A 17,728-nucleotide genomic window follows, 5' to 3' on the forward strand; every position below is an offset into this window, starting at 1 on the left:
TCCATAAACTCAGGCAGCAAACGGGACCCCGGGGCTTTAAGGCTTTGCCGAATGGAGAAGCCAAGAAGCGCAATATGACTGTGAATAGTGCCCGGCGAGCCGTGCTCAGACAATAAATCGTATGTAAAATTTGTAATAAATTTGCAAAGTAGCAAATGCAGCAGCCACAGAGCTGAGACGCGGCCAACGGGGCGCATACGTAATGCAGATTTTCAGTGAAAGAAAGTCCAAAAATAAAAAACGAAAAACTGAAAACTGAAACCGAAAACGGGGCAAACCCCAGCCGCTGCTGCAGCAAATGCATAATAAAATGCGAATCTAGCACAAGGATATGTGTGCGCCACATAAAAAGGATATCTGAGGACAAAAAGGGAGCTCTGAAAATATATAGTTCCCTCCGAAAAGGAAAATGAATAAGGCAAACACCGCGGCCCCTTGGCAGCACAAAAAAAAGCAGAGTCCTGGCAAATGTAAAAAGCAAACGGATTGGGGGAAGCGGACAAAGCGGCCACTTAAACAAAAATGATAAAGGCAAAGAGAGCCGGACCCGGTCCGGGAGCCAGCGAAATGAGCTGGCTGGGCAAGCAAACTGGGCGAAGCACAGCTCCTGGCTCCTGGCATGAAAGAAATATCGCCGGCGATTTGCGGTCGAAGCTTGTCAATGTCAGAGGAAAGCAAATTAAACCAGAGTGCCGGGCAGCGTTTACTTTGGGGTGAAACTTTAAGAGCAGATTGGACAAAGCTGGGCAAACTTTGCCACTTCTACACACACTGACCTCTAACCACCAACCGCTGTTGTGTTTCAACATTAAAGTCTTCATTAAAGCCTTCAAATATTCGCTTTGGGGAGAACCTTCAGTTCCGCTGCCAGGACACTCAGCCAAATGAACTGTGAACGGGGAAATTCCGGGAAATGGCCAGACGGCGCAGGATATGCAAAAGGCGTCTTTTCCAGCAACGTCTGCCTGTCTGCTTGTTTGTTTGTTTGTGATTGCATTTAAAGCAAATAAATGCAATTATTTATTGCATTTCACAGCACTCGCAGGAATGGCCTCCCAGGACAGACAGCGATTGGTCAGTTTGGAAGGCTTAAATGGAAATCGTAGCCTGGATTTGCGCAAATACGCATATGTAATCGTATTTTAACATCGATTATGTGTGCAGGCCCGCGGGCGCCTGCCTTTTATAATCGCATTTTCAATTAAAATATTTAGTCAATTAATACACGCAAATGCGAATCGGATCACGGATACGTCATGTCCGCAGTTCACGCTCAAATTACTCGCCCGACAGCAGTAATTTATGTGTTGATTATCGAGGGCATTTGGCGTATTAGTGCATTTCAGTTCTAGTCACAGTCCTGCGGAAAAAACAAATCTAACATCGAATGCATTTATCGCACTTAACACGCAAAGCAAATAATGTCCCTGGCTGAGCACATACACACAGGACACACAAGGATATATACAATTCCTTCGTGTTTATTTGCCACGGAGTGTGGTTGTGTTTATTTGGTGACAGGCGTTGTGATTGCACGTGACAGGCGACAAGATAGTCGGAAGCGCACTCCCAGGATAGTGACAATTACAAATTAAATGCCGGCCAGAAACACTCTCGTCGGGGAAATAGCAATTGACATTTTTTATTGCTCGTCACTGGTATAATTCAATGTAATCCAATTCAAAAGGATAAAAACCAGTTAGAAGCAGCACTCACAGCTCCTGAAAAATGCATGCAAATTTGTGCATTTTTTGTTGTCAGATTTGTCAGGTTTTTGCATTACAAATCAATTACAGCCGGCGTGTCAGGGCAGTGGGTGTGGGAGTGGCCTCTTGCAGGAACTTTCGGCACCTTCTTCCTCTTTCGACCGCCCCCACTCTCATGCAAATCACGTACGTTTGCATTTTGTCAAAATGCGTTTTGCGCCTACAGAACCTCCAGCAACAAATGCATTTATGCTCAGAGCGACGGGGTGTGCGACCGGGTGTGTGGGTGTGCGAGTGCAAATAATGACAGACAGCATAAACAAACACGCACATCAGACTCTGACTGGCGTCTATGGCCGCAGGGGCGACCGCAGGAGCAGCAGCGGGAATGCCAGGATGCAGGACACGCCCCCACACAAGCACTAAACTTGGCACGTCACTTGTTTCCGCATTTTGCACGTAACGGACGGATGGTCCTAAGAAATGCGACTACAAGCCAGCCAACTAGTTGTCTATATTTTTAAAAAATTATTTCTTAAAGTAATATTCATTATATTAGTTAGAGAGGCTTCCTGAAGACTTCCTAGACTACTTCCATAGGCATACTTTCTAAACTGACTTAGTTTATTAATTTAAAGTCTTGTTAAAGCCTCCTTGTATTCTCCGAGTGTAGGAAACCCTGCCACTCACGCACCCTACGCCCCCACTTGAACTGCACGCATGCAACAGTCATAGAGCCGGGCCATCTGAATTCATTAAAATATACCATATTCCGACTTGTACACGCACACAGGACACATACAAGCATCCAATATGGTCGTAGGTCCTTTCGGCCCTGATTGATGGTAACCCACTTAGCCAACTAATGAACTTTGCCACAGTCTTAGCCCGTAAATTAAATTTCAAGCGAGCCCAGCCCGAGCCCGAGTAAATATTTAATAATCAACTGGCATTTTGGAAATGTAAATACCATTGGCCAGGCTGTGGATCCTTGGTCGGCTTTGTACTTTAGTTGTTGTGCAGGCGTGTCGGAGTAGTTCTGGAGAGGGGAAAAAAAATACAAAACGCAAGGACCTCCCACGCAACCGACTCCTGAAGCAATCTTCCCGGCCAGCGCCAGCTTGATGAAAGTAATCAAAAAACTTGGCTGGTTTTTTGTGCAACTACTGCAGGCGATCCAGGGCAGCGGCACAGGCAAAGGAAAAATGCTTTCCGCAGAACTGTTTGTAAACCATAATTGCGCGCAAAAGTAGCTAACAGCCAGGTGAACCAAATAAGTGCTTCTCCGCCACCAGCACTTTGCTAAAAATTTCATGGGAAAAATTTAATACACACCTGGCTTGGAGCTCCAAACACAGGGAACAGTGAAAAAATGAAAAATAAATTAAAACAGGAAAGGAAAGCGCTCAGCTCGCACAATAATCACCAAAATGAACACACTGCAAACTAGTGCGAACAGTTCCGCGCACAATTATGAGCCATATTTTCCACCAACCCCAGCACCATAGCCACCATCACCCACCAGATGCCCCTTTCTCATTTTCGCCATTCGAGGAGCACTTCTGGGCTCCACCCTGCCGGCTCATAACCGGCGAAATGCCGGCACCAAATGAGTTTTATTCTCGAGTATGTCATGAGGAAGCCCGAAAAGAAACCCCAGGTGGTGCCACGGGCTTTCTCTGGGCGGGAAGCCAGCCGAGTAGGTGTCGAACCGAACTCAAGCAAAAGTGGAACTTGTCGATAGCATTGGGAAAAGAATGAAACTTTTTGTCGCTGCTCTGGCGCAGAAAGCCATAGAAAAATCGCTTGATTATTTGCGAAATGCTGGGGTCAGGTAGCTACCTACCTACCTGGCAGGTGGAAACTTTCCAAAGTGCGGATGGGGTACTAAAAAATTGAAGGGTTCTGTGCTCGGGCTTAAAACTTTGGGAGCTGCATAGAAGGTATTACCATTTTAGTGGTAGTTTTCGCGTGAGCCAGCCTGGATCTGATTGAAAAAGCCTTTTAAATCTTTACCGCTCATGCGCCCGACATGATTTTGCGCTCAGCCGGCAAAAAAGGGCTTCCCCCATAAATATTTTCCAATTTATTTTCCCAGCTTGTTCAAACATAGATTCGCTCGTCTCGGCTCCTTTTTTTGGCTTCCACACACCTGTTTTAATTTAATTTGCAGCATATTGAAAACAATTCTTCCCCCGGTTATCTCGTAAACCTCTCGAAAGTGACCAACAAAAAAAACCAATCAAACATGGTACACAACAAAACGCTTCAGCACTCCATGGCCAGAACAGTGTGTGGCGCGCGGGCAGACATGGAGTGCATTTTGCCATCGACGCCACTTGAGCACAATAAAAATTCGCTGAAATAGTCAAAAAATAAAAAATAGGGAGAGCAGCAGGGATGGACTATTGAAAACGAACGAATATTGATGGCAAGTCTTTAGGGTTGAAGGAAAAGGCCAGTACAGTACAAGTGACTACATGACTACAGTGACTATATGATACCTGGTACTTCTCTCATCCACTCCATTCTTCCTGATGATAACCACATTGATTGTCTTTAATTAATCTAAATATTCGGTAGATTCTTAAATAAACATGTTATCCATTCCAGTAATGGGTTTTTTTCTACACAAATTACTATTAACTAAATGTGTTCTGTGTCTATAGAAGTTTTTCCAAAGCAGATCTTGAATTAACCTTTTTTCATACTTTTGGGTGCTTTACAAGTACTATTACCAGGTACTGTTCCATTATACTTTACGCCCTTACTTTGTATTCAAAAACTATTCTCTCTCTTTCTATAAAGATTAATATAAAATAAATTAATTCCTTGTCTATGTAATATATGTAAAGGTAGATCCATAAAACATCCATTTTGAGCCCCATTTGGAAATATGCCTTACCCATCTATGGTGTATATAAAGACAAGGGACATCGAAAGGGAGCTGAAGATCCCTAAGGTAGGAAATGTTTACTGGACACACTCCGAAAACTACATGGGCGCCTTGAAAGTCTCGCCAACAACGTGGCAAAAATATTGGTACGAAGACCCAGGATAAGAAGGCTTAAAAGATTTCATCCAGTGGATCTCCTCCTGCGCCATGTGTAACATTTTATAAAAATTAAAATATTACAAATTCAAATAATACCAAATGTATACCAAATAATACCAAAGGTAGCAGTATTCTTGTTGAACTTGAAAGAATGAAAACGTATAAAAAAAAAAATACTTTTAGACTACTTTTGGATGCTATCAAATAAGTGTTTAACACTACAATACCCGGTACTCTTCTCTTTTTCTATAAGGGTTACTGTTAATTTAACTCCTTAATATTTGTAAAGTAGATTCTTAATCCATATTTTGTAGCTTTCTTTTGGGGCTTTGCTATATTCACTTTTAAATTAATGAATTCGTTGTCTGTGTAATCTTTAAAAAAAATTTAAAAAATATAACGTTCATACTTTTGGAAGTTTATGAACAAGTCCCTGAAACTATTATTATCGTAAATAATATAATAAATGAAACTATTTAAATAAAAGTAAATCTTTTCTTCTTTGGTGACTTAATTAAGGTGATTATTCTTTTAAATTCAAAATTGTTCTGCATACTTTTAAGGTCTTTGCAACCAGCGCCTGTAACAATTATTAGCCTCCATCCTTACTTCATGAGGTTTGATGTCATTTCCTAAATTACCGCCCACCCGATCCCCATTGTAACACTTTTCTCCCAATTTAATCGACAGTTGGCCCTGGAAATGAGGGCTTGTCTGGTCCCTGGGATTTCGGTTTGCCACTCACCCATTAAAAACGCCCGTATCCACGTAATGCGTGTAGTAGAAAATGCTAACCACCGTAATGGCCAGCAAAGCGAAGACGCATCTCCGGACGTTGAAGCCAAAGCAGCGACGCGCAATTAAGCCACAACAATGGCACATCCATCCGCCCGCCTCCGAGGAGGAGGAGCCACCGCCACAGCAACTCGCCAGGTGGTTACCACTGGCCATTGATGAGGTTGGACTGCCGTTAAACTCGAGGCTGACACTCCCGTTGCCATTTCCAGTGGCGCTTCCATATCCATTTCCATTTCCATTTGATTTCCCCTTGTACGTGACAATGTTGCTGGCGGCGGCGCCACCAGCGTCCTCCAAAGGCAGCAGCATTGTGCGATCCGTGGTGGCATGGCCATTGCCAAAATGCTTATTGAAATTGCCAAAGTTCTTTGCATTTGCATCCGCATTTGCATCCGCATTCGCACTGGCATCCGCATCCGCATCCGTTTGAGTTCCGGTCACGGAGGTTCCCAACTGCATCTGCGGCTGCTTAATGAGTTTTTCATATTTGCGACCGGCATTGCTATTTTGTTGGAGGCTGTCTGATATTGTCATATTGCTGCTTGCCTCTCTGCGGTCTGTGGTGGTCCGGTGGTTATATGTACATCTGAGTCCTTCTATAATAATTGGCAGATATGTCTCGTACGCGTGTAGCTCGTACTGACTAAGCAAACACTCGTGTTCTCTATGGCACTTGATTCCTCCGCGGCATGAGTGTCTACCTTAATTTTCTCATAAACTCTACGAATATGATTATTTTCTATAAATCTGGTTTCTGGTTGTCGGTTCGTATTGTTTACTTTTCATTTCGCCACTTGATATGTTTCCAAATTTTTAAATATTCATGTTGTTTGGCCATTGTGTCGCCCGCCTCTGGATGTCGTAGCTCTTGCCACTGCTGTGAGTGCGGCCATTATCAGTCCAGTTGGTGGTGGAGCCCAGTTCCAGACTCTTGACTCGGTATCAGGCATTGACTGCCATTTCAGTAGGTCACCGCCGTCTTATCTGCAATCCAAACAAAATAGAGAAATCATAAATAAAACGTGCTTTTAGTTGGGCTTGGTAATCTGAGAAACAAAGTGGTTGGTCTTGTTCTTAAATAAACTAATACTTTTATTTTTATATCTTGTTGAGTAATCTTATCAGTTTAAATGTTATAATTACAAGGAAAAGCTTCTGGCTTGCTGAAGTGCAATGAAAACTAATAAGTGGTTTATAGAAAGTAGGTTACAAATAAGTAATTCTTTAGAAATATGAAACCTTTATTGAAGTGTCTTCTTTATTTATTTCTTTCTGAAACTTAATTTAGATACCATGTCTAGTTTAAGTTAAATACTCCATACATTTCCAACTATATCCGACCATATCAGTTTCTCCCTCTTATAAAGCCTCCTCACATTTCATTTTATTTTTGATGGCCAGCCCATTTCAATTATGTGTGCCACATATTTCACGCACTTTATCTAGGCTTGTTATCACAACTAATTGATGATGACATTTCGTCGCTCGTAGCTCCCAGCTCCCCTTGGCGCCACCCAATCTATTTTGTAACAGCGCCTTGAGCTTCAGGTTACAAGTTATTTGTTTTCTTTTTCCGCTTGTTGGAAAACTTGTCAGCTTGTTGGCGCGGCCCTCTCCAATGGAATGCAAACAAAATGCCAAGAAAGCCGCATAAAGCGCCGCCGATTGCCGAAACCGCAAATGGGAATCGTACCTCGGAGGACGCGGATGTGAATGTATCTCGGGGCTGGTCCTGTTCGACCGCGTGAGCCTGTGCGTGTGTGTTTAGCCATTAAGTGCATATGCCTGCCGCAGTTTACAGAGGTCTTAATGGCCTCCACACACACCCTGACAACAATGTACAATTTAATTGGAAATGGTTGCCGGCTGACAACCGACAAATAAAGACAACATACTTGGGGGCGCTTTATGGAGCTGCGAAACGAGTCAATAATGAGTTTTAGATGGCCAGCGCCATGTCCTTTGTGCCATGTCCTCGACAAACACCCTCGAACATGTGTTTCCCGATAACAAACACAATAAACACTTTTCAGATCTGAAAGTCAAACAAACTTTGCAAATATCGCTATAAAGCAGCTTCAACTTTGGAGTCGATCGAGTTCGCATCGCTTAACATTCGATGAAGCCAAACTATTTAGAAGAAATCCGAGTGTGTGAGAAGAGTGGCAGCGGGGAAAGTCAATTCCTCTCACTTAAGCGTACTTTTTCAATTTCAGACAAGACTCCGAACATGAGTTCACTTCATAAGTCCTGGCAAGCACTTGGAGCAATTTATAAACTGGATTCCTCCATCGGAGCCACCAGAAGAATAACTCGGCATCGCTGCCATTCCTTGCCCTTGTTTTGCTCTGCATGTTACAAATTTATCATTAAAATGTCAAAACTTAAATTGATTCAAAAAGTTTAGGAACAGCGTGTGGCAGCAGCAGTGACAATGCTGCTGCCCCATGCCTCCCCACCCACTGACCTCGCTTCTTTTCATTGCAGAAGCAAGAAACAGCGGCAGTGGCAGTGGCAATGGAACAAAACTCGGGCAGGAGCTGAAAGAAAAGTTTACTTGTGTTGTCGGGAGAGCTCTGGCTGCCGATGCTGCTTTCTTTCTGCTTCCTCGGAAGAAGATGCCGCATACTTTAAGGCGCTCTTGCAAAAAACTTTCGCCGCTTCTTCGTTAGGGAAACTTGTTTAATTTCCTCTTCAATTGCCCGAGAAACCAAGCGAGACAAACCGAAAGTTGTCCTGCCCCCGAGTCTATCAGAGTGCCGCATTTGCTTTTGTTTCCCTCCTTGGGTTTTCTAAACTTTTAGATTCAATTGTTATTTGTTTGCTGGTGATTTGCTCGTCAGCCAGTCGCCGGGATTCACCTTTGAGATAATTCACACGTAAGGAAATCCTTTCAGGCATTAATGGGGACACACTCCAGCCGTACATTAGGTGACAGCGCCCTTAGCAACGATCTCTAAAGATCTTTAAATATTTCTTCCAGCTTCTCAAAGGTAAAAATACTCTTCTCAAGTACACAAATAACAGAGTCTCACTTCATAAAGTTTTCATCTAAAACCTGGAGGGCTGCCACCTATGTTGAGATATTCCCCTGACTCCGACTCCGAGGCCATTACTTCCCTATCCGAATAATCGCACATGTTACAAACAGTTTATATGAATTAGCCGTGTGAGTTCTTGAAAGTGTTTTATGTTTACGTTGAATTCACTTTGGATGTAAGGGAATGGGAGGGGAAAACGATTGAAACTTTTCACACTTTCCACGCATTCGCTCCCCTCGCCGAAAACGGTTTTTAAAACTATTTATTTTACGATACGTTTTGTTTACATTCCTCGAGCGGGTCGAGGTCCGAGGCTCCCTCAGAATATTTTCCCAAAATTGCATTGAGGCGTGAGGCGAACGGCAGCATCTGAAACACAATGAAGGGCCCCCGCGAGATAGCCTTTTGCCAGCCCTTTGTGCTGGCCATTTGTCAGTCACTGGATGCCCCCCTTCAGTATTTGCCTGCATTTTCCTATTATTTCCCCCATTTTTAAAATAGTTTTTCGCGCATTCATGCCCGGCTGTCAGCGGCCAACATATTGATAATCGTTTTCCATTTGTGTCGGACAACCAGCAACCCGGCTAGAAAAATCAATTGTCTTTGGTAAATTGAATTGCAGCCACGATACAAGTTTAAACAAAAACCCGTCCAGACACATGACTTTGGCTTTAACCCACTGGCAGCTGACAAGACCTCAGCGTCTGGAATCCGAGTCCCCAGTTTCTGTTTCTGTTTCTGTCTGGTTATTATTTTGACTGATGAATGTGACTTTTGCGTTTCCATTACAGCGACGCCCTGTCTGATTGCCTTTCCGCCTGGACTTTCCCCCTTTTCCGACTCTGCCAGATGCGTGGGCGCGACTCTGCGCTACTCCCTCCCGACCAGACCCCCGAAAAGCAGTTTTCCGATGTGTATACCTATAAACAAATTTGTATCTTAATGAGTTTTTCACACTTTAGCGCCTCCTCCATAGACACTGTTTGTGTGTCTTGGAATCGGAATCGGAATGTCGGAGCCTAATGTTCTTTCAATGTTCTGCTCCGATGTGTGGGTCTTCATTATTAATGCCGCCATAAATCAGTTGGCCCGACAATTAAATTGACACATTTCTGTATATTTGAGGTTTGTATTGTGATTTCTGGTTTTTGTTTCAGCTTACCAGATTAATTGCCCGGCTAGGCTAGGCTAGGTGTGATTTGAAGTGTGTTCTTCCAGGTTCTGGTTTGTGGCTTTGGTCTAACTAAGTCTTTTATTTAATTAATTGAATTCATAATCCAGTGAGCGTAAGTTTCATTAAAAGCCTCGGACTTGAGCAAACAGATAAGCCTTTATTTAAAGAATTCATTTTCCATTTCCCACGGAACAATGTCTCCAAAGTGTCTGCCGAGAGACTCCCCCTAATGGTTCAGCTTGTCGGCTTTCCCTTTTCTGTCAGTTATCCCCAACACTCGGCTAATGGTCTTTATTGTTGGCCTTTGACTTTCCGACTTCCTACTCTGCCTACTCTGCATATTCCATTTGGAAAGTAATACATTTTTGAGAAAGCATACACTTCTGAAGAATTTCCGATTGGTTAATTAGGAAAAATTAGCAAAACATTGAAATGCACTCAGAATCGGAGAAGTTTTATATTGACAGACAATTTTTATTCAGCATCTTTTCCCTTTATTTCTGGAGCACCACGAGTCGAGCCAAAGCCGCTCGAGAAGACACTTGCAATGTGTTCATTTGCAGATTTGTGTGCTGATTCGACGCCAGCAGCCTTTGGGCCAAGAAGGGGGAGCTGGGACGGGGGGGCGGGTCGAGCGGGGCAGGTGGCCTGTCAGACTGACTGACCTAGATTCGTCTAAAAATACTCAGGCACCAATAAAATGCCAGTCCAAAGTGTTTGAATGTATTCTACATCACTTTGATTTTTATTTCAATTTTCCCTCCGAGGAGGAGGGGACCCCCAGTTAGGGGGGATGGATCTCGTTCGAGGGCTTCAAGTGCTGAGCTCTTGAGGCTCCGGCTCTGGTGAGCAATTTGCACAATTGAAATACTGTTTGCCCAGCGCTCGTCTCCCACTAATGAGGGCTGCAACTTGCCACGGCGAGGGATTTTCCATTTTCTATTTTCGGATCTTGCCGCAGTCTCGATATCCCCGCTGAATATAAATGATTGCCACATCATTCTCTCCACCTAATGCCAGCAGACACTCTTTAAAGGCAGCACTTTGGCTGCGATATTGGCCTTAAAGTAGGACATACCCATAAGGCAGTATCTTCTCCTGAGTCACTCCTGCCAAGTCCGAGTATGATAGTATGATAGTGCTGATTCTGGGGGCCTCGCAAGAAACATTCGCAGGAACAGCCCATAACAAGTCAAAACCAGTTACACGCCCGGTCAATTACACAGAGAACCGAAACCCAACACCAACGCAGCCTCGTCGCTTATGACTTGCACTACCAATCCCCTCCAGACTGGCGGCTGGCTTCTCGGAAATTTGAGGCTTCACTGTCACTCACTGGGAGCCCGGGCCAGAAGTGCGTGGGCCACCGCGGGCCGCAGCCCACGACAAGATCTTGGCCAAATTGTTGGTTGCACTTGCAGCCAGTTGGTAGAAAAGAAAGGGAGCTACACAGAAGAAAACATATTTCAACCAATTGTATAGTTTTGGGATTAAAGACTAGTAGTTTCTCGCCGTGTAGCTCTGCGGTCGAAACGGCATGTGAACGAGGTTGAGTTCACAACTCGGTTCGGTTTCTGTTCCCTGCTGGAGAGCCCCAGAATCATTTCCAGACATTGACAATGGCCCCTGTGACTCAGCCGACCCGCAGCAGGGAAATGAACCAGTGCCCGGGAAGGCGGCTGAAGAGGGCGTGGCACGGAGGGCACGGAGGGGAGGCCAGCCACGTGGGCGTCCATTAAAAGAAAACGAATTGCTGGCCCAATTTGTGCGCCGCTGGAGATTCGAGTCCACAAAGTCAAGCTCAATTCAGCTCCAGTGCCTCGCCTCCACCCATATTTCTATCATCTCAAAATATTGTGCATAAACCGAAAGTGCACTGAGACAAATTATTGTGGGTTTATTAAATATAATTGGGATTTAAATTAGATCTTTACTATGAAAATGCTAATAACAAAGAGTTCTTAATAACAAAAACTATAATGTACTTTCGTAGTTAACATTTCACTCTATTTTTAGACTAACATACAGTGTTGTAAAGCGTAAAGTGATACAAATATTAAATATATTTTAGCCTTTAATGTGTAGAAAAAAATGTCTCTTTCCATTTTGTATTGCAAGCTCATTCGAAGAGTTAAATTTATGAATGAAAGTGGGTCAACAAAGCAAATGATATTGGCTTTGATATACCATGGATTGCAGCAGATATCACATACCACAATTTAATTATTTTTATTATTTTTAGATACATTTAACATTTTCTGTATTCAAAATCAGTCAAATGCCTAAGATGCCAGATCTTGAGTAGAATAAATTTTGTAGTTTTATATTTTCTTTAATAAATGTATACAAAATTGTATTCAAAATATAACGTTTAAGAATGGTCTCCATCTTTGCAGACATTGAAAAAAATAAAACATTTAAAAAATATATTTTTATAAGTTGTTTATTTAGTGAAAAGATTTATTTTGTCACGGACTTTTTTATGGAAATACGCATATAGAAACCCATGAAAAACCTATTTTGTTTTAATATACAAGGCGAACATAGACCCTAATCACCGTTTAAGGGTTAACAGCACTGCACCAACTAACAAAACTTAATCCACACTGTTTTGCTTACAACCCTTAATTTCGGCGAGACTAACTTTTAGTTTTTTCTCAGGAACAATACTGTTTATTTAATAAAATAAATAAAACTTAAACTTTAAACTGTTTAAACTTTATTAATCTTTAACAATGACTTTTGTTTGTTCTTCCACCCTCTAATTTATTGAACAACCAACCATTTATTTCTCTCCGTGCACATTCCCATTTACTTTTCATTTTAATAATTATTCACATTTTTATGGCGGGGTGTGCAATCAATTGGAACGCGATAAGAGGCGGATGGAGGCTTTAGAAGTGATTTCAAGGCCTCCAAATCGCAGGGCGTATAGCTCTAGGTGGACCTTGGGCCGTGTCAACAGCACCAAGTTAATTCAATTAATGGGGGCATGTGTCTATGCACTGAGAGAATGCCCGGGATGACTTCATAAATCCTCATTAATAAATGTCTCTGCAAAGCCATTAGAGATAATTGCAGTATCAACTACCTAGTGGCCCGGTGACGAAAAACAAATGAGGTTCTACTTAATCAAGTCATTAAAGTGAAGGAAATCGCTGGCTCATCAGCACTGGTAGCCCTAATAGTTTTCTGGCCCGAAAGCCAGCCTTTGTTTTCCCGGCCCGGGCCTAAACAAACCCGTGTAAATATAAGCCCAATTTCTCCCCCATTATGGCGACGGGGACACAACTGCACACTTCCCCCCCCCGCCTGCCACCTCATCAATTTATTATGCTATTTGTGTGCGCTAAAATTAGTTAATGAACCCGGGCTTAATGTTATAATGAAAAGCCGTAGTCGCCGCCCGCACGCCATACCTGCACGGGGCGTTGTGATTGAACGTCCTCTGCATCGGGGATTCCTGGGGAATCTGTCCTGCCTCTCCACCTCCTGCCCGGCCGGTTGTTGCTGGTCGTATAAATTAATTCCCCAGGTTAACTGCAGGGTAACGTTTTATAATTAAGCCAGCTGCATAATTATGAGCCGCAAACAAACACACACTCGATGCAGGTCTCATATATATTTAAATGTATGCACACCTGGAAAAATTACATAATTAATAATTGGAGTCCAATAAAGTCCAACAAGGAGGCTTGGCTTCTCTCTATTTTCAGTCTGATAGTTTCAAACTTAAAACTATCGTTTTATGTGAGGACCAAGTGGTAATTTTTTAAAAGTGTGAATACATATTTATGGAAAATCGACTGGGAACTGAGATACACGCAATTGGCGACATTTAAGCACGCAACGTTAACCCCACGATGACCAGGACGAAACACATATCATTATTATCATAATGAACACACACGAGGACACGCGTCCAAGACCAAGACCGGACCCGGGATTGCAGATGAGGGGTGTGACCGGGACATGGTTAAGTGGTTTGCCGCATAATCGACGGATAGTCAGAGGCCGGGAGCCTCCGCCGAAGGCGCAGCGAGTCGGGCCGAGGGAAATGTTCATTAATATACAAAAGCTCGGGTCATCCGCAAAGTGTCCGTCACAGAAGAAGCAGGGGAATGGGCCGCCGTGACAGGTCCTGGGTGTCCTGTCGGCCGGCACTTCCATTTCGCTCCTTTTGTGGTGGCGGGGTGCCATCAAAGAGCTTTATGGCCCCGGCCTCTCGGCCCTGCCCTGCCTCATGCAAAAGCAATAAATAATGGCCCAGTTTACGAGGTATGTCGTCTCGTCTATCGGCCGGGCCGTCATAAAAATATTTTATCCATTAGGCATTGTCTCATTGGATTCGAGTTAATGGCCATTAATAATTGTTGAATTTATGCCGACCGAGTGGAATTTGGATCACAGTTCACTTATGCCCGGCCATGTGGCGTATACTTGATGTTAATTGAGCGGCTTAGCAAGGCGGAGCTTCTTTGCGCTGCACTGCCCGGAAAATCAATGTTTATTGATTTGCAATTCATCTCTCCTCCAATATAAACAACACTCCGGGGATGTACACAAAAACCTACTCTGGCTGCTGTCCTAGTTTCGGCTGGGCTGCCATTCTGCTGATTCAAAAATCAACTGGCTGGGAAACTAGAAGAGAAAAATGCATGAAATGAATGTTATTCCGAGCAGCCGTACATCATCATCTGCTACTCGGATCTCGAATCTCCTATTTCGGCAGGGTAATTTTTCATTTCGGGAGCTGAGCAGACATCCAAACCAGGGCGAGTGCAGTTCAATGACATAATTTGTCGCAGCGCATCAATAAAGTGGACGTGGAACTGGGCGTGGAGCATGGACAGTGACATCCAGCAGTGGAAGGGGGGACATCCAGCAGTAGATCTCAAAACAATGGGGCACCGGAGCAACGTCAACATTGTCCAAAGCGTCAACGTCAACGATGTTGTCGTCATCGTGGGTCATCATCGCCATACCCCAGAATCATAATCATAATCGTGATCATCGTCGTCATTGTTTCGCTTGAACTTTATTGTTTTGATTTATGCGGCAGCACAACAGGCGACGGTCGAGGGGGAAGAGGATACTCACTGAGCGAAAATTGAATTAATTTAATTAAGGTTAGGGGTTGCGACAGATAGTGACCTGAATTTATACAACAAGTATGCTCTTAAATATAAATTTAATAAAAACCAAACTTGTTCAAAACTTAAAATCAAGGGAACTAGCAGGAACCAAACCTTGTTCTAAGAATATTATTTCCTGAAGTAGTTCCACAATTGTATATCCGGCTTAAGGTAACTATAACCTCAAGACCCTGCCTCCGGAAATGATTACTTTTTTTAATGAAAAAGTATTTTTAATTGGATTTCAAGCTAAGCAAGCCAGCTTGTTTTTCTGCAGTGTCTTTTTGGGGTCAGAGTGAATGGGAGCTCTGAATGTTGAGCTAAAACTTTGCGGGTTTCAAACTGTCGCACTCTCCTGCCACCCACATTCCCCTCATTCACCTCGAGTGCACTGGACACGTCGCGTTGTTTATTCCGCCAACGCCAAACAATCGCGGACCCAGTCGCCCAGTTGTTGTTCCTGCCCCGGGGCGGGGTAGTGGGGCTGAGCTTGGTGCAAATGAAAATGATGTTGTAGCTGCTGGCAGTGGCATCCAGCCATCCACCCATCCAGCCATGCAGACATCCAGGCATCAGAGGCTTCAGCTGAAACCATCACCATTCCAGGGCCCGTTGCCCGATTATGTTAATGTGCCCAGAGATTTCTGCCATTATGATGTTGTTCACTAGACGACCACTCTGCATATTTGACGGGGACCGCAGCAGTGACTGGGGGCCCGAGGGGCCACCGTCACCAGTGCAACATTTTCCAGCTCAGCTTTGGTGGAAAGTTTCCCAAAACTCCCTTTCAGTCCAGGCGTTGAGCAATTTTGAAGGCATTCTTGTTATTTTAGACTTCCTAAAGGCCAGTGGAGGGGCAGGCTCTTAAGAAGACTCTTAATTTAATAAAATATTTAACCAAAATCCATATCACTAGATATCCAATAAAAATAGTTGTTACCGCTCTGCTATCTCTGAAAATAAATTAAAGCGAATTATGGCTGATTTACTGCATTCCTGTCGCGCCCCACGACCCGACCCCGCGATGGCTTCATTAAAGAGCCCAACTATTTCGCAAAAAGGCAAACAATTTCCATTGAAAGTTGTGTTTGGCAGCCGCGCAGTTTGCATACATGGAGCTGCGATAATAAATAATTTCATCTAATGCCTGAAAGCGGCCCCCATAATTAAGCCGGCTTGCAAAACGTCGAAAACAACAAATAGAATTGCGGGCAGCAGCTGCATTACATAATTCATAACAACACTCCCACTTGGGACTCCTCCTCCCATAGACACCCCCTTTCTAGAGGGACCACTGCCGAATGCAATATTGAAACGCATTTTTCTCCGCTCCTCCCCCCCACTGGGGAGGAGTAGCTTTTCCGTCCCTGTTCGTTTTTTGTCATCAAAATCGTGAAAAATTGTTGCAAACTTTGACAGGGCAAGAATTATGATGGCTGTTTGCTGGTTGCGGGCTTCGGGGGGTCGAGCTCCTGCCTGGTAATAATTTTGTGTCATAAATAAATCGCTGAAAGTTGCTCGCTGGCTGGAGGCACAAAAAATCGCCCCATTTGTTATTGAATTTAAGCTTCAGACCGTGAAGCGTTTCTGAAATGATAAGCAGCAGCCCCAGAGCAGCAATATATTCAGAAGTTTGCTGGAATTGCAAAAATTCTCCCACTTGGCAATTTCAAATTCCAAATGATAACAAGCTCGGCGTTTAAACTTAAAATTTGTGTCTGAAACAAATTATGAGCGACAAGCCGGCGGAAAATTCAAATAAACCTGCCAGTGAGATGTTTTTATTTCCTTGCATTTTATTTTACATTTTACGAGCTGTCGAATGAGCTGACAACACTCAGGTTAAAAAATTATGACTGCAGCTGACAGATTTTATGACTTAATAACGCCAAAGCGCGAGAGTGAAAAGTTCAAGTTTGTGTGGGAGGGGTGGTTGTTGGAATAAATACCCAAACTTGCGCCGGAGATACAACCTAGTAACTTACTTGCCAGACAGTTTGGACACCTCCCCAGCCGACCAATCGAAATGTTATTTCAAAAAATAGGAATGGAAAATGCCAAACTTCTGCCTGCCCGAAAGTTAATCGAAGCCGGAGGAGTTGCAGCAAATTGACCGGAAAATGTTTGCGAATTGCCAACGGAACTGGCTCCCACAACCGGACCGGGACCGGGATTCAGGGCTGTAGACTCCACACACGCCTGCAGGCCAGCGAATTAAACAGGCAGGAAAAGTTAAGTATTCGATTTTATAACAAAAGTTTCATTTTCCCGAAATGACAGATATTGGCTAAAAATTATATTTATTTTTTGTCAAGTGCTGGAAACTTTTCCAAGCCAAAACTTTTCCAGGTCTGGGAGAAAGGGATAGATTTCCTAATGAAATTTATGAAATTCTATTCCTGGCAGTCCCAGTTCCAGTCCCAGTTGTAAGTTGTTTACGCCAATTTGGGTCAATGAAAGTTGCAGCTACTTCGAAATCAATTGCATTTTGATAAACTTGCCCCACCCGCCACCCCGCCGAGGAGGAGGAGTTCGTGCCGCGGCTGCAAGTGTTACTTTGGTACTTGACACTCTGCGGAGGTCGCGGAGAATCGAAGGAAATCCCTCCCGAGATCCCAAAGAGCACCAATAAAATTTACTGTGAATGGAAACAACGTCGTGGGGCTGTCAAAGTTGTGCAAGTGCCGGAGGAAAAAACAGGAGTTGCGAAAAGATTTTCCAGGGGTCGGGCACTTTTCAGCAATTCGACATAGCCAACAAGGGCCAGCGGGGTCAGGGCGCCCAAAATGGGTTTAAAAATAGTAGAACAAGCTGAATAT

At 43.7% G+C, this 17,728-nt stretch overlaps 1 protein-coding gene across 1 annotated transcript in view; it reads right to left on the minus strand.

The window, feature by feature from the left end:
* The window catches only part of sfl (N-deacetylase and N-sulfotransferase sfl), a 55,351-nt gene that overhangs the window by 20,574 nt on the left and 17,049 nt on the right, over positions 1 to 17,728 (minus strand). The window contains exon 2 of the mRNA XM_017247091.2: positions 5,507 to 6,543. Within this exon, the coding sequence (XP_017102580.2) occupies positions 5,507 to 6,093 (587 nt within the window). The 5' untranslated portion in view covers positions 6,094 to 6,543. The remainder of the gene's footprint in view (positions 1 to 5,506; positions 6,544 to 17,728) is intronic.

Source organism: Drosophila bipectinata, chromosome 3L (genome assembly GCF_030179905.1).
Source record: "Drosophila bipectinata strain 14024-0381.07 chromosome 3L, DbipHiC1v2, whole genome shotgun sequence".
NCBI classification, from domain to species: domain Eukaryota; kingdom Metazoa; phylum Arthropoda; class Insecta; order Diptera; family Drosophilidae; genus Drosophila; species Drosophila bipectinata.